We start from the raw sequence: 26,611 nt of genomic DNA on the forward strand, positions 1-26,611 counted from the left end.
TGTCTCAACCGAGAGAAAAATTTGAGATTACGTCCGAACATGCCAACATGAATACGTCACATGACAGACCACATGAACTCCGCCCTCTCGTGAATGTGTATACAGCCGCTGACCGGAAGATGATTTATAGTTAAAAAGCACTTAAATATTGATCTTTTTCGCATTAAAAGTGATCGTTTCGCTTTAGAAGACATTAATTTAACCAGTGGAGTCATATGGATGACATTTATGCTGACTGTCTGTTCTTTATGGTGCTTCAAATGTTGTATCACCATCCATATGTGTTTTAAGGACCTACTGAGCAGAAAATATATTTTTTCTATTTTTCTTCAAATGTGTTCTGCTGAAGAAAGAAAGTCATAAACATCTCTAATGGCATGAGGGTGAGTTAATGATGAGAGAATTTTCATTTTTTGGTGAAGTATCTCTTTAACGCTAAATTGTATAATTAACCTTGTCCCAGGAAACCAATGTCCTACGTAGTTGTGCTGGGATCATGGCTTTTCTATCACTCCACGCTCTTTCTTCTCACATAAAAGTAATTCCATCTCAAATCAATATTTCATAACCATTTATTTGTTTATTTGGTAAGTGGGATAGCATACAGTCAGGAAGTCTGTGTCGTGTCAAGGTCCTGGTCAGCCTGTCTCAGTTTATTTTGAGTGCACATTATATCTTAAGTATTGCATTTTGGGGCATAACATATCTTGCACCATTTATGATACAGACATTAAGTAACAGTAAGTATCCATCTAGCAACCACCCAGAACATGCTAGCAACCATCTAGCAACACCCTAGCATGCAAAACAACAAGCATAAAACAACTCAGAACACCTTAACAACTGCACAGAAAGCCCCTGGCAACCACCCACAACACCCCAGCATTGTAGCAGTGACTTTTGCACAAGCAAGCACTCACATTGTGAATGGTGTGTCAATGCAAGTATCACTAGTATTATTGCTCATACTTAGCTTTAAGGATTTTAATGAAACCCCTAACAATACTTCACCAGACTACACCAAACTTCAGCAAGTAACTCGTAACTCGAGAGGTGTGCTGTTACTTTGCTAAGCAATCAGACGTATACCTTTGCAGACATGGAAACAGGCAAAAAATTCCTATAGAAACTGAAGGAGGGACTAAAGCCATATCATGGGACCAGAATATAAGAAACTTGGGTGTGGGATCTTTTTACTTTTTGGCTTGTGGGCAAGCAAACAAGAACCTAGCAACCCACCCAGAACACCCTAGCAACCATCCAGAACACCATAGCAACTGCATAGCAATGCACTAAAAACAATCTGAACGCCTTGGCAATTGCATAGCAACACCCTGGAAACCCACAACACCCAGGCAGTGAGTATTGCATGGGCTGGCACCACTCACAATTTCTAGTGCGAGTAATTGCTTTGCTGCAGTTTTCTCAGCATGAATTTGACTGCATGGAGGGTGGTTTGTGTGTGTAGGGGACAAGGTGTACACAGGTTATTTTTGTACCAGCTCTGAAACTGGTTGGAGTGTGAATAGATTCGAATAGCCAGCGGGTGCTGTTGAAGGAGCTGACAGTAACAAACGTGTGTGTGAAAAGAAGTGGTGAGGGGCTAATAAGCTCCAGGCTCAATGTGTCCCTTCTGTCACCTTCAGAAGACACTCAGGAGATCCAGTCTTAGATCTGAACACCTAACACACACATTAGCAGTCGGAGAGAGAACGGTCAGCAGTGCATTAACATTGTGCTAAACTCTCTCTGTGCAAAGACACTTGCTCTGTTCCAAAACCTAGTTAACTGCCAATGGAGGCAGCATTTTAAGGTATCATAGGCCTCTAAGATTCCTTGTTTTAGCCATACTCTAAAGCAGCATTACAGGAATCCTTTACGGAAAAGGCAATCCCATAAGGAAGAGTGATAAGCTCAGTGAATAAATCAATGATGGCAGACGAGGTGAGATGTTGAATATAAATTTTGTCCGTTTTTTTCTGCCTGGTTTCTTTTACTGTGGCGGAGCCATTGTGATCACAGGGAATGAGAGAAGCCTGTGAGGTAAACCTCCCAGACAGTCTCTGGTGAAAAGTAAAAAATAAAGCAGGTGGGGGGTGCAGAGAAAGAGAGAGCTGTGAAAAGCTCTAGAAAGGCTTTCAGCAGTCAGCTCAATCTCTTTAATGACTAATCTTCAGATGAGCTCCGCAAGCCTGCAGCCAGAGAGTCCAGAGACTTACTCAGAGTTCATACACACAAACGTACACACATCTTGTTGGTCCTCAGACTAATCGGGCCTGAGAACTTATTTAGGCTGCTTTCACACTTCCAAGTTTAATTCCACCCCTGCCCCTGCAAGACTCTTTTCAATTTGTATTTTTGAATCTGACCCGTGGTATGTTTGCACCTTCAACGTGACTGTACGACCATAGTAGTAAACAACCAGAAGGAGAAGATGCCAAAAATGAAAAGAATGCACACTTTTAACTCTACAATTTTACTGCTGTTTTTGTCTCTTTGGTTTTACTACTAAACCTTGGCATACACAGAACGTAACGTGTCAGTTTGCCGCATACGTGTTGCAAGAAATGTAAAGAATGTGAGCAGCTTGCCAAAGGCAATTTCTGCAGAGACAAGCAGCATTTGCATCTCTGGTTGCAGGATATCTGTAAAGCTTTACATGCTTTATCAATAGTGGTTCAACTATGCAAGTTAGCCAGATTGTTTTCATACCAATTGCGAACTACACTGGTTGTCCCAGACCTCGATTTTCAAGTTTACTCATAGGTGTGCACCTGAGTTCGGAAAACAGTTGTCATACCAACCAAATGGATTGAACTAAAATATTATACAGACTTGGAGCCACACCAAAAAGCTCTACTGTAAAAACACTTTTATGTGTGTCCTAACCAGGTGCGACACGATAATGCAACAATCAATAAAAGCTCTCTCTCCCATGTAAACCTGAGTTTTTGTTCTAACCAGCCACAACTGTGACAAGCAACAGTGTTAGGGGTGTTCACACTGTCAATGATTAAGTCACTGGAGTTCACCAAGTCTCTAGAAATGACAACTAGTTGGCATTTCTACTCGACCGCTGTATCCAACTCTCTCAGGTGAAGGATCAAAGTCTGAACTCCCATTGGTAGTCACCACATTGTATCCTTTTAAATTGCATGAAATTGATCTCTGCTCAGCTTTGTTGTATCGCCAACGTCACTCAGTACGTTTACATACCATTTAAAAGTTCAAATTCAGTCAGACTTATAAAAAACTGTTTAACTGTCATGTAAACACTTGAGTCTGACTGAAATCGCACCAGTCTGATTATTGCAAAGTCAGACTAACAGAGCTAAATAATGTGATTGGAACCAAGCTTCATACATCATGTACACACCTTAACCAGACTGTAATTGGCCTTGTCCTCATGCTCCAAAAGACAGTTGATATTTAACATTTCCTCAGCTGACGTCCTTCCTTCAAATAGAGAGAGATGACGACTGTAGCCTGACTACACAAAGACCTGCTGTAGCTCGATTACAACTTTGCACGTAAATATATTGACTGTTGCTGGAAAACACAAAGTATCATCGAAAATTAATGACTTCTGGTTGCTTAGTCCCAGCAAATCACTTTCAGTGAAAACACCACTTTAGAATGGACTAATGCTGAGGAACTTTGACGTGAGATGCCTAGAATGTGCACACGTAATGCAGTGGAAGAAGTGGCAACATTAAGGAAGAGACTCCTCCTTCCTTAACTTTCATTTAAAGAAGTTTACGATACTGTATTATCTATCATTTCTCGTGATGCTCCGTTCTTCAAAAGACAGCATGAGTAATCTTCAGAGCTTCAGTGCTATACATGTTTGGAAAAATATGGGGAGGGAGAGGGAGAGAGAGAGAGAGAGAGAGAGAGAGAGAGAGAGCACAAACAAGCAACAAGCCTACTGATCTGCGTCCAAGCATTAGGCAGCAGGCCTATGAAAAGAGGATGAATGTGAAATGTAGAAGGCGTGCAGCCCCTAAAGACAGGCCTGTTAGCACCTTAGGCTGACCTTCAGAGCAAAGCAACTGAGTGTTCCCTTTCCAAATGCCAACGATGAGTCCAAGGGTTTGAATGATGCTCTAAGTCTCTCATAGTCTGAACTAACAAGAGCTTAGGAGGTAACGACAGAAATGTTAGTTGAAAGCCAAGCTCTTGATGGGATAAATTACTACTTCCTGTTCTCGTTATTTTCGCTCTTTGGGGGCTTACACACAGGATCAATCTTGCAGCTAGATGGAGCACGATGATGTGAAGTGGAACGCATACCGTGGTCACGAGATGCATTTTTAGCACCCATGGTAGTCATCAGCTGTAGACGAAGTACCATGATCTACTTTTTAAAAAACAAAAAAAACAGGGTGTTGTAGTTTCTCTAGATGTTTTATTTATTCAGGATATCCAGACCACTTGATTATCCATCTTAAAAATGCAACTTTCATGGCACAAGACACTACAAAGACTCTCCCCCAAATGACCAAAACCGTCCAGCTGAGGCATGTGTCCGCAGATCAAATATTAAAGGTGATCAGTGTAATGTCCAAACAGAATTGCAATCTGTTTGTTTGACAAGGTTAAATGGGCCGGCCATATTAACAATGGCTCACCCAATTGCGTGACTATGGGGTGGGACTTCGGGGTGGACATTTTTAAAATTTGCTTGAAAATGTAAAATATTTGTAATATTCTGTATGGTGCCACAAGTAGCACAGAAATTACACTGTGGTGATGTGGCCGTGGCCGAGCGACGTCTGTGGAGAGCGAGGCTGGGAGAAGGAGAACGGTAAGGATTGACACCTGTGGGAAATGATCTCTAACAGCTGTTCTGTGTTTCAGTGAGAACTGGAGGGGGATAAAAAGGGTGTCCAGACTGCCAGAAAGGAGAGAAAGAGAGAGTCCAGCAGAGTCCAGTGTGTGCATTTATATGACGTTGAGAAGCGAACCTTAGGTGCTTGTACTGAAAAGTGTATCAAATAAAGACTTATGTGGATTGTTTATCTGGCTCCCACCTCCTCTTTCCTGGGTTTCGTCACCACTGTGATAAATCTCTTGCTGGGCCATGCCCACATCACCACAGACACATTTCACCCAAAACATAGTGCAACACTAGAACACTAGAATGTGTCTTCGCCCCCTTATTCTTGTTTTTTTTATTTTTTTTCATCTTTTCTTTATGTTCCTCCTCTGATAGTTGAATATTTTAGGAAAGCTGTGCACTGCAATTTGCTGTATCAAGGTAGTGCTGGAGGAAAGATCAGTCTGTGTCTCTGTGGTGTGGGACTCCTGGAAACACTTTACATGTGCCTGTTTCCCGAAAAACTAGGAGCTTCGTGCTGCTGACTACAAAGAGCTGCCCTCAGATATGGCAGCAGACCTTTGCTCCCACTGTGCTTTGTGTTAGGTCCAGGAGTTTTGTAGAGCATGCATTGGTCTTGTGTAATGCAAGCTGTTCTGCAGAGTTGTAATTTAACAACCTCATTACAAATTATCAGCAGTTCTGCTCCATTAATGTCATACAGTTTGAAACTATATTATCCATAAACCCCATTAGGAAATTGTTTGTTCAACCAGATCCGAATCTTGACAATTCAGTAACACCACTATCCAAGAACTAAGCACAAGACACACACACGTCTTTTCCCGACTGATAGGAATTGAGAGACAGGGTTTAGAAATGGATCAAACAAGCTTTTGGTTCAAGCAGAATCCGTTTGATGTCAGAGCTCAGTTTTTTTGGTTGGTGCAAAAGCATTTTTTCTTTCTCGGGTGCACACCTGTGAATTGCACCCAGTTCCGCTGGAAAAGGTGGTCTGGTGTATGGTTCGTGTGAACTTCAGTATGGTTCACAATTGGAATAAACACAAATCCATTAGCATGAGCCAGTTAGTCCCTACTGGTAGATATCGCAATACCCTATTCTGCTGCCAAAAAGCATCACTGTCCTTTGACAGCCATTCAGCAGCAATATATAAAAAAAAAACATTTCCAGCAACAATGAGGCAAATACTTACAGCTTTTGCTGGACCATTTAGAAGCCACCCAGCTGGCAAATAAAAACGAAAAGGACTGAAAGAAAACAACAGAATGAAAGACTGAAAGATACATGCAAGTGGTGTTCACACATACAGTGATTTGTATCAGTTTTAATTTTAAATGAGCGACGCCATGAGCAATAGCAACCATTGGTGATGCGATGTGGGTGTGTCCAGCAATGTCCAAAGTTGAGAAAAGTTTAACTTTATGCAAATGAGCAGCAACTCGATTCGGTGACTGTAATGGATATATCTCTCTTATTTTCGAACGTATCTTTTCTGTGTAGTGCTCTCATGGTGTTTACTGGTTGCCAATATGTCACAATGATCTTTGATAGTGACAACAGAACTATTCATAAAAGTTTTAAATTCATATTAATGTTAGCATTTTACAATTAATGTAAACTGAATTTTACAGTGTTGAGCATAAACAAAACTGCAGCATATAACTTGTAAAAGTGTGACCGGGGGCACTTTAAAAACAAATATTGGTGATCTGACAGGTACCGGCAGATCACGGTGTTAAAATATCGGTGATCAGCATCGGCATTACATTTCCTGATCAAGAAAAGCAGGTCTTATGAATCTTTTCTCCTAAACATACACAACTGGCAAATTAGTAAAAAACTTTCCTTACAAAATAAACCCCATATGCAAATATTAAATGTCAGCTTCGACACAAAGGTAGAGTTACACAAAGCTCAATATTAACACAATATGCCTGGGAGACTTAGAAAAAGGCCATTGTCCCATTACACATCTCAAATAAACCCATACATATTCACACATGAAACTCTCACAAAACTACTTCTTGTTTGAAGCCATATGATACCATATATGATGCGTTCAATTCATTTACAAAAGCAGCCTGAACATTGTTAAATTAATCAAGAAAAGTCACATGGGTTTGGAACAACACGAGGGTGAGTAAATATTGCCAGAATTGTCGTTTTTGGGTAAATTTGCAATTTCAGAGCTTGTGACTAATCATGTGAAAATCTAATCCAAATTCAGAAACTGGTTTACTCAACCCAACCCCCCCTCCCACCCCCCCTCCCATGGTTGTCAATGGAAGGCACCTGCTAAAACCAAACGTCAGATTAAGGTCAGCCAAAAAATATCAGCCCCATCAGCATCCCACATATATCAGGCTCCACCCCCTCCCACCCATTCATCCATCATGGTCATGGTGGCATCACAGTAACTAGCGGTACCATCAAGGGTTTGACAGTTTGTCTGGGCAGTGTCCTAAATAAAATTCTAAAGTTAGTCAACTCATGCTGTGTGCTTGGTTTTCATGCAGTTAAAGGGCCATTGAGGCCCAGTGAGCAGAGATTAAAGGAAAGGAAGCATGTGTTCCTGGGTCCAGGGCAAACTGTGATGTCACCGAGCACAGGCAGGGGGCGCTACAATACGCCAGCTCTTCCCCATACCACTAGCAGGCTGTCCTGCAACCAGTCAATTGCAGGCATTGAGCGCAGAGCATGCACAATTATCTAAAGCACAGGCACACATCTCCGCTTCAAACAGAGAGAGAGAGAGAGAGAGAGAGAGAGAGAGAGAGATAGACAGAGAGAGACAGAGGAACATTCATCTTTCTGAGTTGCCAGAGATCTTGACTGGTCTTTAAAACTTTTCAACCTGAGGCTGTAGAAATGCAAAACTCCAAATGTGTGTGTGTGTTTGTGTGCACGCTATTGAGCAGCAAACATCTCCGAGTCATATTTACTGTTCCCACCCTTTTTGACCAATGAATTTCCATGATTTTTCCATGACTTTTCCAGTCATTTCTGATTACTGGAAATGGAATTTTAAAAGTAATTTTAACTGACAGATAGGCTAAAGAATCATTTCGACCAATTAAACTCAAAAAGTTTAAAGGATTTGCTCACAAATTGGATATCGCTTTGGCTTGCGATCATGTTTGACTATACACAAGCTCTAAACAAGAGCAATATCTAGGTGAATAAATATTTTAGAGCAGAGCAAAACTAGAGGGGAAAAAAGGATATTCACTAAGTAAATTTTAAGGACTGAAAAACACTATTTTAAAATTATTCAAACTATTGGGAGGGAACGCAATAGTTTTTGCATCCTCTTGCAATAAATTTTGCGTCCCCTTGCAATAGTTTGCGTTCCCTCGCAATAAGTTTTGCGTTCCCTAGCAAAAAGATCTGCGTTCCCTCGCAAAAAGATCTGCGTTCCCTCGCAATAAGTTTTCCATTCCCTCGCAATAAGTTTTGCATCATCTTGCAATAACTTTTGCGTCCCCTTGCAATAGTTTGCGTTCCCTCGCAATAAGTCTTGCGTGCCTTCGAAAGAGTTTGTGTTCCCTCGCAGTAAGTTCTGCGTTCCCTCGAAATAAATTTACCATTGTTGTACTATAGTAACCATATTTTAACTATATTCATAGTAAAACCATAGTAATAATACAGGACAATTAAAACTATGGTAAAAAATATCATAATTTTGTGGTTATTATGGTTTTACTACCTCAAGAATTACCATGGTTTATATACTGTAAAACCATGGTTACTATATGGATACAGTATACTGTATTCATATATTGTTACTACAGTCTACAATATTACTATTGTAAAACCAAAGTCAAACACCAAAATGATTATTACCATATTATTACTGATTTCACTACCGATTTTGTTTCACTTTGAATATCATGGTTAAAATATGGTTAATGTAGTAAAATTCTGGTAAATATATTGCAAGGGAACACAACTTATAAGTGGCTCTGTAGAACCCTGCACATTTCACCCTAAGAAAAAAAAATTGTAATTACATTGTGTCATTATATTTTTTTCTTTTGATTTTGTGATAAACTATGAAATAAAAAATATTCTATCAAATTTATTTTTTCAGTAATCTCAAATGACTGTGATTAGTTCATCCAGAAGAGCTCTGAGACAATAATTTGCACTTGAATAAACACACTGAGAAACTTTAATAAACACTGAATTAAAAATGCACAGCGACGAGTAAAACAGGATATTTATTGTGTAGTCACAGACCGATATATACAGTATGTGCCAGACCAATAAATCTGCCGATATTTGATCCTTTTGATTATCAGCATCACCTGACAACTATGCTCGATTGGCTGATTAATAGACGCATTGTCAGTTTTGCAAGATATGAATCCACCAATGGATCGCTGGTCTGATCCCCTGACAGTGCTGCATTATTCATGTACATCAGCATTTGCACATGCATGCAAAGATGAACATGCACTCTTGCTTTCTCTGTGCAGTGCACAAAAGGAGCATCTCTATGCTCAATAATTCAGCAAGAGAGACAGCAGCTGGTCTCCCTCCATATTGTTCCAGAACAGACTGTACTGCACATGTGCAAATGCAAGACCTTGGAGCATGTGCGTGTCTGCGTATGTGTGGGTGGGTGGTGGTACAGAGTGTGTGGGCTTCAGAAGAATGAAGTGACAGAATCTTCTATATCAGTGGTTCTCAAACTTTTTAGGTGAAGAACATCCATTGATCAAATCAGAACATCCAAATATCACCTGGTCGCAACAATGTTACTTCTGATTTATTTTATTTTAGCTTTGAGCAAATCTTTAAGAGCAATCTTAAAGAGACAGTTCACCCAAAAAAGACAATTCTATCATCATTTAGTCACCCTCATGTTATTCCAAACCCATATGATATTCTCTCTTCTGTGGAACACAAAAGATGTTAGGCAGAATGATCAACCACATCATTAAAATCACCTGCCTAATATTGTGTAGGTCCCCCTCGTGCCGCCAAAACAGCGCCAACCCGCATCTCAGAACAGCATTCTGAGATGTTATTCTTCTCATCACAATTGTACAGAGCGGTTATCTGAGTTACCGTAGACTTTGTCAGTTCAAACCAGTCTGGCCATTCTATGTTGACCTCTCTCATCAACAAGGCATTTCCATACACAGAACTGCCCCTCACTGGATCTTTTCTGTTTTTGGCACCATTCGGAGTAAATTCTAGAGACTGTTTTGTGTGAAAATCCCAGGAGATCAGCAGTTACAGAAATACTCAAACCAGCCCATCTGGCACCAACAATCATCCATGTGATTATCTTATCAGATGATCGTGTGGCAGCAGTGTAGTGCATAAAATCATGCAGATATGGGTCAGGAGCTTCAGTTAATGTTCACATCAACCATCAGAATGGGAAAAAAATGTGATCTCAGTGATTTGAACCGTGGCATGATTGTTGGTGCCAGAAGGGCTGGTTTGAGTATTTCAGTAACTGGTGGTGGTGTAGTGGACTAAAGCACTGAACTGGTAAGTGAAAGGTTGTTGGTTCAATCCCCACAGCCACCACCATTGTGTCCTTGAGCAAGGCACTTAACTCCAGGTTGCTCCAGGGGGATTGTCCCTGTAATCAGGGCACTGTAAGTTGCTTTGGATAAAAGCATCTGCCAAATGCATAAATGTAAAATGTAAATGTAGAATTTACTCAGAATGGTGCAAAAAATAAAAACATCCAGTGAGCATCAGTTTTGTGGACAGAAACGCCTTGTTGATGAGAGAGGTCAACAGAGAATGGCCAGACTGGTTTGAACTGACAAAGTCTACGTTAACTCAGATAACCGCTCTGTACAATTGTGGTGAGAAGAATATCATGTCAGAATGCTATTCTGAGATGCAGGTTGGCGCTGTTTTGGTGGCACGAGGGGGACCTACACAATATTAGGCAGGTGGTTTTAATGTTGTGGCTGATCGGTGTATATACAGTATATTTTCTACATTTTTAGTAGCCTACAGATGAAGTCCGATACTGTTTATTAACAAAAGCTCAGCGGCGGCATTTCCCGGTTCTATTGGCACCCCAGAAAAGAACTGCTTTCAATGGGTGCTTCATTAAAATTTAGCTGAAATTACCAAAAAGGCAGAAACACCCAGTTTCCAAAAGATTTCTAAAGATTTAGGATTTTTACAAATTTCAATCAGGATCAGGACAAACTCAGGATTTAACATGAATTATGATATTTCATTACGGGTCACCATAATTGTTTTCGCATCTGCTCTAATAAGACCAATATCCACCACAGCTGCTGTTGGTAGATTTGAACTTTTCACTAAGGAATTGCACAAACTCCAATCACATATGGTTGTTTTTAATTTCCAAAACATGGAAAAAGATACTGAAACTCTATGAGGCAAATATGAGCGATTATCTTGTATGAATATGACCACCATGAAAGATCAAATGGGATGAACCGGACCCCGTCACACCAACACCCATATTCACCACTGATATGCTGCACAAAACAACCCGGAAGCATAGTTGCCTGCGGTGTGACATTACATTAATTTAATTTATTGCAAATTTCCAGAGTCGTGTCACATATCACTTGTATATGGATACCACAGTTTGAGAACCACTGTTCTAGATCAATTCAGATTAACCCAAAGTCCAGAGCACTGCCTTGGGGTCCATAGCAGGTCTTGTGTGGGGTGTGGCTTGCAGAGTACGCACAATGTGTGTATTATGTGTTATTCTGTCTAGTGGGTCTAACAACACACACCCTAAAGCTCTAGCCTGCCTGATCATGCAGTCTGTATGTCTGTGTGCATGTGTGTTTGTGTTTGTGTGCATGTATGGGCAGGTTTAAGTGGTTTACGAGGAATTTTTTTAGGTTACAAACTGGTAATTACAAGGGTATTATGCTATAAATGTGGTTTATGAGGACATTTCTATTGTAAAAAAAAATACTAAATTATGTTTTATTGAAAATGTAAAAATGTAGAAAGTTTTTTTGTGAAGGTTAGGTTTAGGGGCAGGGGTAGGGTTAGGGGATAGAATCTAAAGTTCGTACAGTATAAAAATCATTAGGTCTATGGAGAGTCCTCATAAGGATAGCTGCACCAACATGTGTGTGTGTGTTTGTGTCTCAAGGTTTGCCTTCCTTAACCATTGAGCAAAGGTCACCACCCACTAACCAATATTACAAAGGTGAAGTGTGTCATTGCTTGCTGTTAAAATACTATTCCAGTGGATAGGAAAATTGTGCAGACACTTTTAAAGTCAACATACTGCAGTATTAAGATTGGTGCAATCATGTCTAAATCAACTCATATTAAGACCTTTTATTTACATCTGCCAAAATGAACCCAACCCAAAAAGAACCCAAGAAGTTACACTATATGGCCAAAAGTTTGTGGACACCCCCTTCTAATTAATGAATTTGGTTCCTCCATTAAATCCAGTAAAGAAAAATCTTAATGTTTCTTTATATAATGGCTTGGGCTTTGTGTGCTTCCAAATGTGTGGCAACTGTTTGGGGATAGCCCTTTTCTGTTCCAGTATGACAATGCCCCTGTGAACAAAGTGAGGTCCATAAAGAAATGGTTTACTGTGTCTGGTGTGGAAGAAATTGACTGGCCTGCACAAAGCCCAGACCTGAACCCCACTGATCACTTTTGGGGTGAACTGGAACAGCAACTGTAAGTCAGGCCCCATTGACCAACATCAGTTCCTGACCTCACTGATAGCCTTGTGTCTGAATGAGAGCAAATCCCTGCAGCCATGTCACTACATACAGTATAGTGGAAAGCCTTCCCAAAAGAGTGGAAGCTGTTATTACAGCAAAGGGGGAAATTGAAGCCTAAGGTTTTGAAATCAAATGTTCATCAAGCACATACAGTGTCCACAAACTTTTGGCCATACAGTGTACATGTAAGTCCTTTGTTTGCAAGGTTTGTAAGCACTCCATAAGATAATTATTAATCTGTATTTTGACATGCTTTCCAGTAAAAAAAATACATATATAAACGTCCATAGAGTAAGATAAATTACTTTTAAGTTCAGTCATGAAACTCTACATGGTTCAAGCTGATAGGCCCTTAAAACATCTAATCCAGTGGTTCTTAACCCTGTTCCTGGAGGCCCCACAACACTACAAATTTTGGATATCTCCCTAATCAAACACACCTGATTCAACTCATCAGCTCACTAGTGGAGACTCCAAGACCTGAATTGAGTGTGTCAGAAAAGGGAGATATACAGAATGTGCAGTGCTGGGGGGCCTCCAGGAACAGGGTTGAGGACCACTGATCTAATCTGTTAGTCAATAGACACGCGTATTTCATGGCCCAAGCAGATACATACTAGTACTACCATACTCCCTTTGACTAGGATTTAAATAGCCTCTGTTGTTTGCAGATAGCTGGTCTTACTGCAGTACACTACAAGAGTGTTCTCTCTGAAACCCTCCTCCTCCCCAGCACCACTGGTCTAGATCTGCTTTAATGGGATTGTATTTATGTCTAAATGTGCAGCAGAAGCAATTAAGCTATAACATTTTCCTCCATCTTAAAGGAACAGTTCACCCAAAAAATGAAAATTCTCTCATTATTCACTTACCCTGATTCCATCCCAGATGTGTCTGACTGTCTTTCTGCAGCAGAACACAAATGAAGATTTTTAGAAGATTTGTCAGTGCCATTACTTTGACAGTCCAAGTCATATTTAGACAGCATAAAAGTAATCCACATGACTCCAGTCGATCAATGAATGTCTTCTGAAGCAAATCGATATGTTTGTGTAAAAAAAATAAGTCGTTAATTAAACCGATATTAACTTATAAAAAGAGCTTCCTGCCAGCAGCTGACACGAAGCGTGACGCAATCGCGTCGGCAAGTTGACATGTGAATTCGGAAGCGGTGTTTATTTACAATAGAAGAATAAATGTCATGCGAGAGCTGGCCATTTCAAACAGCATCAGAGCCCTGGATGGAATCGCCGATTTAAAGAACATTTTAATTATCGACTTGTTTCTTAAATAGACCTATAGATTTGCTTCAGAAGTCATTCATTGATCGACTGGAGTGGTGTGGATTACTTTATTGCTGCCTAAATATGACTTTTGGACTGTCAAAGTGCTGGCACCTGTTTACTTCTATTATAAAGACCTAATAGAGCTCTATATTCTCCTAAAAATCTTCATTTGTGTTCTGCTGAAGAAAGACAGTCATACACATCTGGGATGGAATCAGGGTAAGTGAATAATGAGAGAATTTTCATTTGTAAACTATTCCTTTAAGCTTAATTTACATAATCGCCAGCCAGTGCTTTAAACATTTATTCTGAGTGTCCTTGACTGAAATGTACTTGAGAATCAAAATTATGTAATATAATAAAGACTTTTTTAAGAGAATATATCTGGAGTTTAAATGTATTTTTCTCACTTTAGTTTATTTCTTCTTGTTTTAAACATAAACCATACAAAATTTTGTTAGACTCATGCTTAAAACAAGAAAAACTATTTATATGAATTATTCATTTATTTTAAGAATGTTTAGATATTTTTGCTGGAAAATGGGACAACAATACTGATTAAGAAAATGATTTTTTTGCAATGTGTTGAATCAGAAAACACACTGATGTTACAACCAACATCTGGTCATAAGATATCTCAGCATAATATTCGCTCTGGTAGTGCAGACACTATCAGGCTCTCCGCTCTGCTCTCTCTGGAAATGCACAGTCAGTCCGTTAACGCCTTCTCTGCTGTAATCATACTATTCAAATCTCTCTTTTCTGCTGAGCTAAAGCTCTCACCTGCTCATATGGTCCAGGAAGGCCAAGGTTTATTACCCATCCAGTGATTTTTAATGAAATTTAGAGCTTTTTGTTTTGCCAGAGCTCCACATCTGGGAACTCCTATTCCCTCTCTGACAACTCGAGGAGAAGAAGAGAGAGAGAAAGAGAGCGAGAGAGAGAGAGAGAGAGAGAGAGAGAAATAGAGGTCTAGAAAAGTTCAGCTAAATCGCGCATACAAACGCACACACACAGATCCATGCAGCTTGGCACACGCCCCATACCTGCCAGAAGTCCTGCAGAGAGGGAGGGGTGCACAGATAGGGGGAGGGAGGTTCCAAGGGAGGGATGGAGAGGTAAAGAGATGGCAGAAGAGAGAATGACGGGTTTATTTGGTTAAATGGACGCAGAAAGAGCCGAGAGAGCAACAAATTAATCACAGTCAACACAAACACAATGGTATCACTTTAGAATTTAAAAACACAATGTAGGACATCTTGAGACCTGGAGGAACAATGAATTCATGTGTTAAAAGAGAGAGAGATGGAAGGTCAACATAGATAAACAATTACATGTTTATACAGATAGCTATTGTATTCAGTGTCGGGGAGTAACTTGCTAAAAGTAGTGATGCTTTAACTTAACTTTTGAAAATTTTTCAGTAATGTAAAAGTCGCTCAGATGTTTTAAAAATAGCTTAGCTTTTATTGGAACTAAAAACATTTTTCAACCAGTAGTGATATAACGCAACAAAACTACTGTAATATTTCTTCCTCTTTCTTGTAGTGTTGTGAAGTCTGATTCATTTCAGCAAATCAGTTAATTGAGATGGATTGCTTTAACGAATTGGTTCATTTTAATTAACTAGTTTTAAAAAAGATTTGCCGATTCATATGAATGATCATACTATAGTGTTCACAAAAGTCTCTGTGCGACATTTCAAGTTTTTTTTATGGTGAAATTAAATATAAAGTTAAACACTGCTGCTTATAGCATAATAAATATACATAAAATCTAATAATTATCCAAAAGATACTGAAATTGCTTCAATGTAGCTAGCTTTGTGAATTGTATTTTTTCTATATATATAGAATAATAATAATAATAATAAAACAAACTCTAATAAATATTTAAAAGACATCGTCCCCTTAAATTTCTTCAATGTAGCTAGCTGGGTGACAGAAATAAGAAACTGTATTTTTTATATATTTTTTTTTTTGCTTTGTAACTTTATTTTCATGGCAATTAAACAGATATTACCCCAAAGCCATAATGCAATTTCCTTACCATAACGCAAAAAAAAAAAAGAAAAAGAAAATAATTATTTGTCATTACCGTAATGTGAAAAAATAATATATTATTTAAACGGTAATGTATTTATACATCACGGTAGGATTTATAACAATGTCTTTAATTTATGCAGATTTAAATTAAAAAAAAAACTTTGTTCAGTAATTAAAAAAAAAAGGGAGCATCACTATCAAGATTAATGGGGATTACAAAAAGCTAAATAGTTCAAATACTGATGCATTTTGGTAATGAGAATTTGAAGATAAATGTCATAATGCAAAAAAAAATTATTTCTGATTTTTATCTTTTAACTTGTGGTGAAATGTAACCTGGACATGCCTTCATGAGATTCACCCAGACACTTTTATTAGTAACTTGTAGTGTAGCTAACTACTTTTTCAAAAGAGTAGCTTGACTGTAGTTAACTACTTTTATTATGTGTAACTTAGTAGCTTCCCCAACACTGACTGTCATACTGTAGGAAAACTTACATCAGGTTTGCAAAAAACTTGTGCATATTAAAGTGGGCTAAAGGGATTGCACACTTTTGGTCTCTCACACACAAACACAACACCTTTTTGCTGTGAAAGTCACACTTATGATGCATCAGCTGTGATGACCTGTAAAACACTTTTGGCATATGATGAACGTGATGGTTAAACATGCTGGTGTGTTCACACTCTCACACTCTCACACAATTATGCACAAGTGTTTATTAGCATACTGCACCCATGCACTAACCACTAAAAATACTGTCCAAGTAACCTCATTACAACTGTGATTCAGTGGCCATGGCAACATGAGGAAATGAGGAAGAGGGTCTGGATTCAGCAGTCCTGCCACGGGCCGTTTAAGGCAATCCAGGCGCAAGCTTGGACAAAAGAATAAAAACGAAGAAATAGCAAGACATACTTCACATTCCATTAGGCCACGATGTGGCCAACAATCCCAAGAGAAAACAACATGAGAAAGGGAAATGGAAAGGAAGAGAAGGGAGTTATCGAATAGAATAGGAATTTTGCTGGGAAATAACACACAAAAAAAGGCTGTACATATAAAAGACGTTACCATAGGAGGTTATAGAGTTATACAGACTTTTTTTTTTTTTTTTTTTTTTTCCTACCATGGTTTTCACCAAAAACACAAGAGTTACTAAATTTTTTGTTATAACAGGAAACCTAGAATAAATTGCTATGGGATCTCCTTCAAAAAGTGTAAGCAACTTTGAATCTACTGTAATTTTGTTTAATTTCTTTGTTTTGTTTTTTTGAAGTAGGGTTCCTACCTTTTTTAAACTATTGATTTCCATGACTTTTCCAGGCATTTGTGATTACTGGATACAGATTTTCAGAAATGATTTCTAATCAGACCGCTTTGCTAATGAACCATTTAGACTTATTTATTAAAAAAACTCAAAAGAATGATTCACTGACAAACCGAACATTACTATGGCTTGTGAGCAGGTTTTCCTCTACACAAGAACAATATCTAGCTCATGAAATATTTGATAGCAGAGAAAAATTAAAACAATATATATTCAATATAGAAATGTACATGACCTGCGAGATTTTATTAATTTCCATTCCTTTTCCAGGTCTGGAAAACACAATTTTAAAATTCCCTGATATTAATTTCAAGGCTTTCCATGACCGTTGGAACCCTGTTGATGAGAGTGGTGGTCGTCGATACCAAATTATCATAGTATTACAGTAGTAAAAATAGAATGCAACAGTGTGGTTCCAGAAGCATAAATCTCATTCATTTTTTCCACAGGCGAATTGATTTTTAACGATAACTTATAAACCTTTAAAGACCTACAGTGAACCTTGAGGATGTTAATCGATAGTAAATACTTCCGTTGAAGCCATCATTCTGCGTTATTTGAACTTCTTTGGTTAAAAACAGTTTAACAGCGCAATTCCTGTTTAAGAACTACACTGCCTATGATACAACAAATAAAGCAAGCCAAAAGAGCTCTGCAGTGACCGCCCACTTGCATGACACACTGTGAATAACGCAATCGAGTCGGTCTCCATACACTCTCAAACTACTTGTATATTTGTATATATGAATATTTTGCAATAAAAGTCAATTATAATGTTTATATACTTTTAATCAACAACTTTAAATCAATAGTTTTATATTTTCCATCAATTTTACTTTGTCAGTTGCAATGCTTCATGGGATTGTAGTTCATTCCCTCATGAAAGGATTCACTTCAGAGCTAGTTGGTTTGGTTCATGGCTTAGAACTCTTTTATGAAGAATTTAAAGGTGCACTCAGTAACTTTGGTCTTTGTGTCATCTTGGACTTACACTGACACCTATTGGTTTGGATGCAGCATCATTTAAAATCAATAGTTTTCAGTTTCAGATGACATTGTAGAAATTTAATATTCACAGTCAGCCATGATTATTTTAATCAATGAGTGAAAGTGTCAAATAACAGGATGGTTACTGAGATTAAGCGAGTAGTATTCAGCTGGTCATGTGATTTTAACATGGCCATTCCCATGTGTGGATCCTCTCCATGTAGAATAAAACAGCTTTTATAAGGATACTGATATGACTGGAGTCTTCATTTTAATGTGAGTGGTCATGATTTCCTACATATATAGCAAAATTACAATTCAAGTCTTTAGGAGTTCAACTTTTATAATGAGGAAACAATTACTGAGTGCTCCTTTAATAAAATCTCTATGGAAGAAATTTATGGGAAAAATATTTCAGAAACCAAAACGGCTGAAATAGTGGACGGGCACTGTTGCGCTTTATAACTGTAGTAACTATGGTAATTTGGTCACTAAGTTTTGAATGGCTCTTCATGTAGCTCAACTGGTAGAGCACAGTGTTGTCAACATGGGTCAGGGAACACACAATCACATAAAATATATACCTTGAAAGCACTGTAATAAAACTTTTCTATAAAAAATAAATAAATAAATAAATAAAAGGTGTATCATGGTTTGATTAGCTGTGAGATTTTTCATTGTCTCACCTAAGGTTAATTCACCAACTATCATGAATATTCCCATTTTTAAATGATGTATCTATCAGGTATCTATCTGATTAGGCTAATATTGAAAGCAGGGCTTATTATTGCTAGTTTAAACAGTATACACTTTAACTAAATAGTTATCAATCTTTTACGGCTTTTACTGTACATTATAATGTTTTGATGGCAATTTTACTTATCAGCCATCACAAAAATAATTATCGGCTATCGATGTCCATAAAATGTTTTTTACCTGTACATTTCTAGTACAAGTGGCTACAGTGGATGGGAATAAATCCAAGAAAACAGAGAGAAGAAAACAAAGAAATCAAGCCAGTGAGGCAAGAAAAGGCACATATAAAGATAGACACAGCAAAGATGAATTTAAAAAAGGTCACCTTGAGACATACAGTTGAAGTCAGAAGTTTACATACACTTAGGTTGAAGTCATTAAAACAAAATTTTTACATTTTTTTTATATGAGCAAACTATAGTTTTGGCAAGCGTTTAGGACATCTACCTTGTGGATGACATGAGTCATTTTTCCAACAATTGTTTACAAACAGATAGTTTCACTTTTAATTGACTATATCACAATTCCAGTGGGTCAGAATTTTACAAACACCAGGTTAACTGTGCCTTTAAGCAGCTTGGAAAATTCCAGAAAACGATGTCAAGCATTTAGACAATTAGTCAATTAGCTTCTGATAGGAGGTGTACTGAATTGGAGGTGTACCTGTGGATGTATTTTAAGGCCTACCTTCAAACTCAGTGCCTCTTTGCTTGACATCATGGGAAAATCAAAAGAAATCAGCCAAGACCTCAGAAAAAAAATTGTGGACCTCCACAAATCTGGTTCATCCTTGGGAGCAATTTCCAAATGCCTGAAGGTACCACGTTCATCTGTACAAACAATAGTACGCAAGTATAAACACCATGGGACCACGCAGCCATCATACCGCTCCGGAAGGAGACGCATTCTGTCTCCTAAAGATGAATGTAGTTTGGTCACTCCCAGAACAACAGCAAAGGACCTTGTGAAGATGCTGAAGGAAACAGGTAGACAAGTATCTATATCCACATTAAAACGAGTCCTATATTGACATAACCTGAAAGGCTGCTCAGCAAGGAAGAAGCTACTGCTCCAAAACTGCCATAAAATAGCCAGACTACAGTATGCAAATGCACATGGGGACAAAGATCTTACTTTTTGGAGAAATGTCTTCTGGTCTGGTGAAACAAAAATTTTACTGTTTGGCCATAATGATCATCGTTATGTTTGGAGGAAAAAGGGTGAGACTTGCAAGCCGAAGAACTCTATCCCAACTGTGAAGCATGGGGGTGGCAGCATCATGTTGTGGGGGTGCTTTGCTGCAGGAGGGACTGGTGCACTTCACAAAATAGATGGCATCATGAGGAAGGAAAATTATGTGGATATATTGAAGCAACATCTCAAGACATCAGCCAGGAAGTTAAAGCTCGGTAGCAAATGGGTCTTCCAAATGGACAGTGACCCCAAGCAGACTTAGTTACACCAGTTCTGTCTGGAGGAATGACCCAAAATTCCAGCAACTTATTGTGAGAAGCTTGTGGAAGGCTACCCAAAACATTTGACCCAAGTTAAATCATTTGAAGGCAACACTACCAAATACTAACAAAGTGTATGTAAACTTCTTACCCACTGGGAATGTGATGAAAGAAATAAAAGCTGAAATAAATAATTCTCTCTACTATTATTCTGACTGTAACAAGGTAAAAGGGAAAGGAGGAGGCAAGAACCGGCTTGACAATATAAAAAATATTTTAATAAAACAAAAAGACACAAACATAAACACATACAGGGCAGCTGCCCGTAACTCTCTCTCTCTCTAACTGCCGCCTCCGGTCGCCTTTATCCCTCTTGAGGGCTTGATTAACCTGATTGGGGCCGGGTTTGCAGCATTACAACCTGGCCCAGCCCTCCTCCCTGCCACACTCCTCCCTCCTTCAGGCCGGGGAGCCCCCGGAATGACGTGGTGTGCCCTTCCGGCCCCGCCTGCCACTTCACAGCAGGAGGGGAAGGAGGACGCGGGGAACCGGTTTCTTTATCTCACAAGTAAGGCTTTTAATTAACAAAACTTGTAGCGTTACAGCAACTCAACAGCTTCACAAACAGTCATCAGCTTCTCAATGGCTTGTCAGCATCACAATAACTTTATCAGCATCACCATAACTTTTATCAGTGTCACAGCAGGTCTCGTCCCTGACTCCCTCTCTCTCGACCTGCCGCCTCCGGTCGCCTTTATCCCTCTTGAGGGCTTGATAAGACTGATAAGGGGCCGGGTGTGCAGCATCACGACCTGGCCACTCTTTAAATAGTGATCCTAACTGACCTAAGACTGGGAATGTTTTCTACGAATAAATGTCATTAATTGTGAAAAACTGAGTTTAAATGTATTTGGCTAAGGTGTATGTAAACTTCTGACTTCAACTGTCTCAAGAACACAGAGTAGAGATGATACCAGAAATAACACACTGAATGACAATTATTTTTTTCTAAATTGCACAAAATATATATACTGTATATAATGACAACATATGTCCCTGATGAGAACGTAGTTGTAACACAAAATATTTAAATAGTGCTGTGAGTTTTTCTCCAGTGCGTCAGAGTAAAAGAGAAAATGTCTCGAAGAACGCTCGGCAGTCTGAAGTGGATTGAGCTGTGGATGAGTTTCTGTGAAGAGACTGAAAGGGTTTTATGAAGAGTGCATGGAGAACAAACATCTCCAACCTGCGTCATCCTGTTGAGATGTACAATAGCAAAGTAACGACTCGGCTCCCACTCACTCACCCACATTTACACACACACACACACACACACACTTGCAGCTTACCTTTCCATCATAGCGTTTCACCACAAACTGATCAAGACCAAGGTCTGTGAGAGAGAGACAGAGAGAGAAAGAAAGCGAGTCAAACACAATGGCTACTGACTACATGGACAGTTGGGTCATTGACAAATTGCCCAAGGTGATAAAAATACAAAATCTTTTAAAAATCTAGTTTAAAAACAAGTGTCAATTTCATGGAAATGCTTTCGTTGTGTCTATGCTGGTTTCATAAATATTAAAAAAAACATTTATGGCATTTTCTACATTCTATTGATTAAATGGCTTTAAAAATGCCATGTGATGTAGCCATCAAGTAAAAGGTATTAAAATATTTAATTTGCACCTTGAATGTATATGAGTGTACACAACTTAATCATTAATTTCTCAAATCAAAACGTTTTATTACTGTTAATCCATCTGACCTGAACAAAATGTGCTTTTTAATAAAAATGTCAAAACATCTGATTTTGTTTTTTAATTTTACACAAAGGAGTCACATGACAAAAAAAATGGCTACCTGCATGTTGTTTACACCACCTGGCTTTGATTTGGTGGACAAATGTTTTTTAAATATTAATTATATTTTAAAACTATTTAACTGTTATTTAAAACTAAAAATAAGTTAATTAATTAATTAATGTAAAAAATTTCACTGTTTATTTATTTATTTATTTTTTAAAGAAAAATAAGAGTATTCCAAACTACTTATGCCAAAATGTTTTAAGAATTTTTGGTTTTGATGAGACTTACTGTTTCCAGACACAGGAGACTCAACTCACAGTTGCTTAGCTTACTAGGACTCAGAACAGAGTCTTTATCATACATAAACATACATTTGTAAACAAACCTTCTTAGTGGTCGTGGAACTTACACATGTCAGTACAGGAACTGCTCATTACTGATGTGTACAAGTGATTAATATCAGCCATTATCGACTCATTTCCATTGTCAAGATCTTCCTCATAAATACCAAAATCGTTCAGCATCGATTTATTTCTCCATAGATCCTGTATAACATTGCAGGGCTATAATGTAATACAGATGCCATAGAGCAGAGCTGAGCTCAATATGAGCTTAATCTGTGCAGGACCTTAACCAGGGTTTGAAAATAAGCGAGGTCCAGGGTGGGGTGTCAAGTATGTGAACCCTTTGGAATTAGCTGGTTTTCTGCATTAATCGGTCATAAAATGTGATCTCATCTTCATTAAAGTCACAAGTATAAACAAAAACAATGTGCTCAATCTAACAACACACAAACTATTATAATCTTTCATGTCTTTATTGAACACATACAACTAAACATTTACAGTGCTGTGGAAAAAGTAAGTGAACCCTTGGATTTAATAACTGGTCGATCCTCCTTTGGCAGAAATAACCTCAACTAAGTGTTTCCGGTAGCTGCGGATTAGACCTGCACAACGTTCAGAAGGAATTGTGGATCATTCTTCCTTACAGAACTGCTTCAGATCAGCCATATTCATAGAATGTCTGGTGTGAGCGGCTCTCATGAGGTCATTCTACAGCATCTCTATTGGGTTAAGGTCTGGGCTCTAACTGGGCCACACCTTAAGTTGGATTTTCTTTTTTAGAAGCCATTCTGTAGTGGATTTACTTTGATGTTTAGGGTCATTGTCCTGCTGCATAACTCAACTTCTATATAAATTAAACATATTATTAACTTCTCCCGAGCTTCAGCTGGCACACAGCAACCCTGGCATTATCCTGTAAGATATCTTGATAAACTTGGGAATTAATTTTTCCCTTGATGACGGCAAGCGGTCCAGGCCCCGAAGCAACAAAGCAGCCCCAAATCATGATGCTCCCTCCACCGTTCTTCACCGTTGGGATGATGTTTTCATGTTGGTATGCGGTGCCCTTTTGCGGTGCACCATACGTAGTGCTGTGTGTTCTTCCCAGACAATTCAACCTAAGTTTCATTAGTCCACAAAACATTTTCCCAGTAGCGTTGTAGAGTGTCATGGTGGTCTTTGGCAAACATCAGGAGTGCAGCAATATTTTTGTTGGAAAGCAGTGGCTACCTTTGTGGTATCCTGCAATGGACACCAAGTGAGCAGCACTGAATTATACTGTACTTTCCCTGTGGATCTCTCACCAAATTTCGCAGTTATAATTGAGTCCACTAGGGGGCACACTGTGAATATGTGTTATCGAGGTGTTGAATGAGAGAAGGTGGTATGATGGCATTTGTTCTTTGGAAAGAAAAGCCTAGCACTAGCAATACTTGTAATATTTTGATTCTTATTTAATTCTACTCTATTGATATTCGGAATCATGCAAAGCAACAGACGAGAACCTACTTTTATGGTTGAAAGAAACTGCAAAGCGGTACGAGAAACTCAGAAGCTTATCAGACCAGTAAGTGTGTATGTGCGTTAAATCTGTGAACATGGGCAGAGTGCTTTTTATAAAAAGCCAACTTTCAACACTTGTTTTTCCTGAAATAATAACATGTGAAATGATAATAAATGTGGTAGCCTTTTTATGTAGACTCAGAGTTTATACATGTGCATTATCCTAATGCCGTCAGCACTGGTTTCTAAGTAAGCAGGGGCGCCATAACCGGGGGGAAGGCTCGGACAATTCTTAAAGGCCCAGGACAGACTGGGGGCCCAGCAGAACCCCCAGTCTTTTCCTGCATGATTTTGTGATAAATGGCCACTTCGCACTGGTTAGCCAAAATGAAGACTGCTCTTAATTGATAATAGAAGATGATCTAGCGTGTGGGATCCTCCCTTAAGGTGTTCAGTGGTGTATCCCAAACAGGCATTTTAAGTGCTAAATGCGCTTCCATTTTTACAGCAATGCGTAACTCGCGCATCCTTGCGCTGGACGCGTCATAAACCAGGCTTGACTGGATCATGCAGATCACTAAACAGTGTGATGCAGACCACAAAACCTGAATTAAACATATAATTTTCTACTTTGATGCACTATGGAGAATGTCAAACATCTCATAAGGCCAGACAGACCTGACATTTTAAACAGCGCTGAAAAGACGAGAAAACAATGTGTGCCATTACTGTAGCAACACCATCTGTAGTAACAGGTATGATTTGACAGAAATGTTACAGAATCATATTAAAACTATAAAAGGGGAAGGAGAAGCCTACTTAGTTTTATTATAACAAAGGCTGTTTTAGTTTTAAATTTTGTGTTTAGGCTACTGTTTTTTTCCAAATGTTTTTGATGTTATTTTTCAATCTTTTTTGCACATGTATTTTTTTTAACGCCTATTGTTCATTTTATTTTTTCCAAAAAGAAAAGCATAGTTTGTTGAAGTAAGCTTATTTTAACCATTCTGGGTAACATTTGTAAATAAAACAAAATATAAATTTCACGTAGGTGACATTGTGAAACATTACTAAAATGAATGTAATAGCCTAGCCTTCACCATGGCCAGTGTTTGCATATTTGGCATATTTCATACTGTAGCCTGTACTACAGATGGTGTACTAGTGTAGTGTGCTACTGTTTTTTGAACGTTCCTTACAGATAATGTCATGATGATCATTGCTTTTGTCTTTCAGAATTCGTAATGCTGCCAGCAATAATCTGCCCACTGTCTACGTGCCTTTTTTTTTATTACTGTCAGTTTAAGTGCCGACGATGTGAAGTACTGGGTGGGAAGGACTTAGACTCTCTAATCTAGCCAACTGTCTAAACTGAATTATACACACAGACACTCAAAGGATGATTTTACATTCAGTTGTATATAGCTTCAAAATTTTCTTTTTGAATATGAAAAATGTACAGAGGTCTGGGACAGTTCACCCAAAAAGGATAATTCTCTCATCATTTACTCACCCTTATGTCCTTTTAAACTCGTATGACTTTCTGTCTTCTAAGGAAAACAAACAAAGATGTTTGATGGAGATATGATGTGAAAATACAGTATCCGTACAATGCAAGTCAATGGGTTCAAACGCAATCATGATTTGAAGCTTGATTACACTTCCTCGTGCTTGGCGCATGCTAGCTTCAGATGTAATTGAGCTTCAAATCATGATCACGCCTAGGAAACTGCAGATGACAAGATTAATAGTAAAAAAGGAGTAACATTTTGGTCTGTTCTCACCAAAAACCGATCGTATCGCTTTAGAAGACATGGATTATACCACATGATTCATATGGGTTACCCTAATGCAGCCTTAATCTCCTTTTTGGAAGTGTTTGAACTCATTGACTTGCACTGTATGGATATATTTACATCATATTCCCATCAAAGTATCTTTGTTTGTGAGTTTAAGACGGCATCATTTTTGGGTGAACTATTCCTTTAATGCTGATCTAGAGTCAGATAGGTGATTGGTATTGGTACAGACTACTAAAACTTCAGTATTGCGACAACCAAGTGCAGGTAGTTGTAAAGTGTTAAAGAGCCCCACCTAGACAAATTACTGTTGCATCCTAAACACTCTATATGCATGGAGCATTTGAATGACAGGTCATGAAAGAGATTACGGGTGAAAAGCCAGACCTAACTCACAGTTGCTGCTCCTCAAGGTCTGAACAGACCTTTGAGCTCAGCAGATCTGTTTAATTCTGCTTCTGAAACAGGATGAATTATGGAGCAGCTTTCCTCGTAGCCAGATGAATAATGAATTTTATGTTCACTTGCTCACTCTTTCTCTCTTTTACAACCACTCTTCTCTCCCTAAAGGAACAGCTGACTCTTTAATCTCACCGTAATGACATCACACACTGCTGTGGCACGACAGGTGTCTCCTGACATCCAAAAACACTTTACAACAGGAACTACTTTTTCTGAATGACAGGAAACTTATGTGCATGGTAGAACCCTGCACAAACCGCTAAAATGGAGGT

At 38.6% G+C, this 26,611-nt stretch overlaps 1 protein-coding gene across 2 annotated transcripts in view; it reads right to left on the bottom strand.

The window, feature by feature from the left end:
• LOC127412508 (calcium uptake protein 1, mitochondrial-like) overlaps positions 1–26,611 on the bottom strand; it is a 104,011-nt gene that overhangs the window by 27,672 nt on the left and 49,728 nt on the right. For both annotated transcript variants that reach the window (XM_051648969.1, XM_051648968.1), the window contains exon 5: positions 21,770–21,813. In XM_051648969.1, coding sequence (XP_051504929.1) covers positions 21,770–21,813 — 44 coding nt within the window. The remainder of the gene's footprint in view (positions 1–21,769; positions 21,814–26,611) is intronic.

The sequence above is a fragment of the Myxocyprinus asiaticus genome, chromosome 21 (assembly GCF_019703515.2).
Source record: "Myxocyprinus asiaticus isolate MX2 ecotype Aquarium Trade chromosome 21, UBuf_Myxa_2, whole genome shotgun sequence".
Classification (NCBI taxonomy): Eukaryota; Metazoa; Chordata; class Actinopteri; order Cypriniformes; family Catostomidae; genus Myxocyprinus; species Myxocyprinus asiaticus.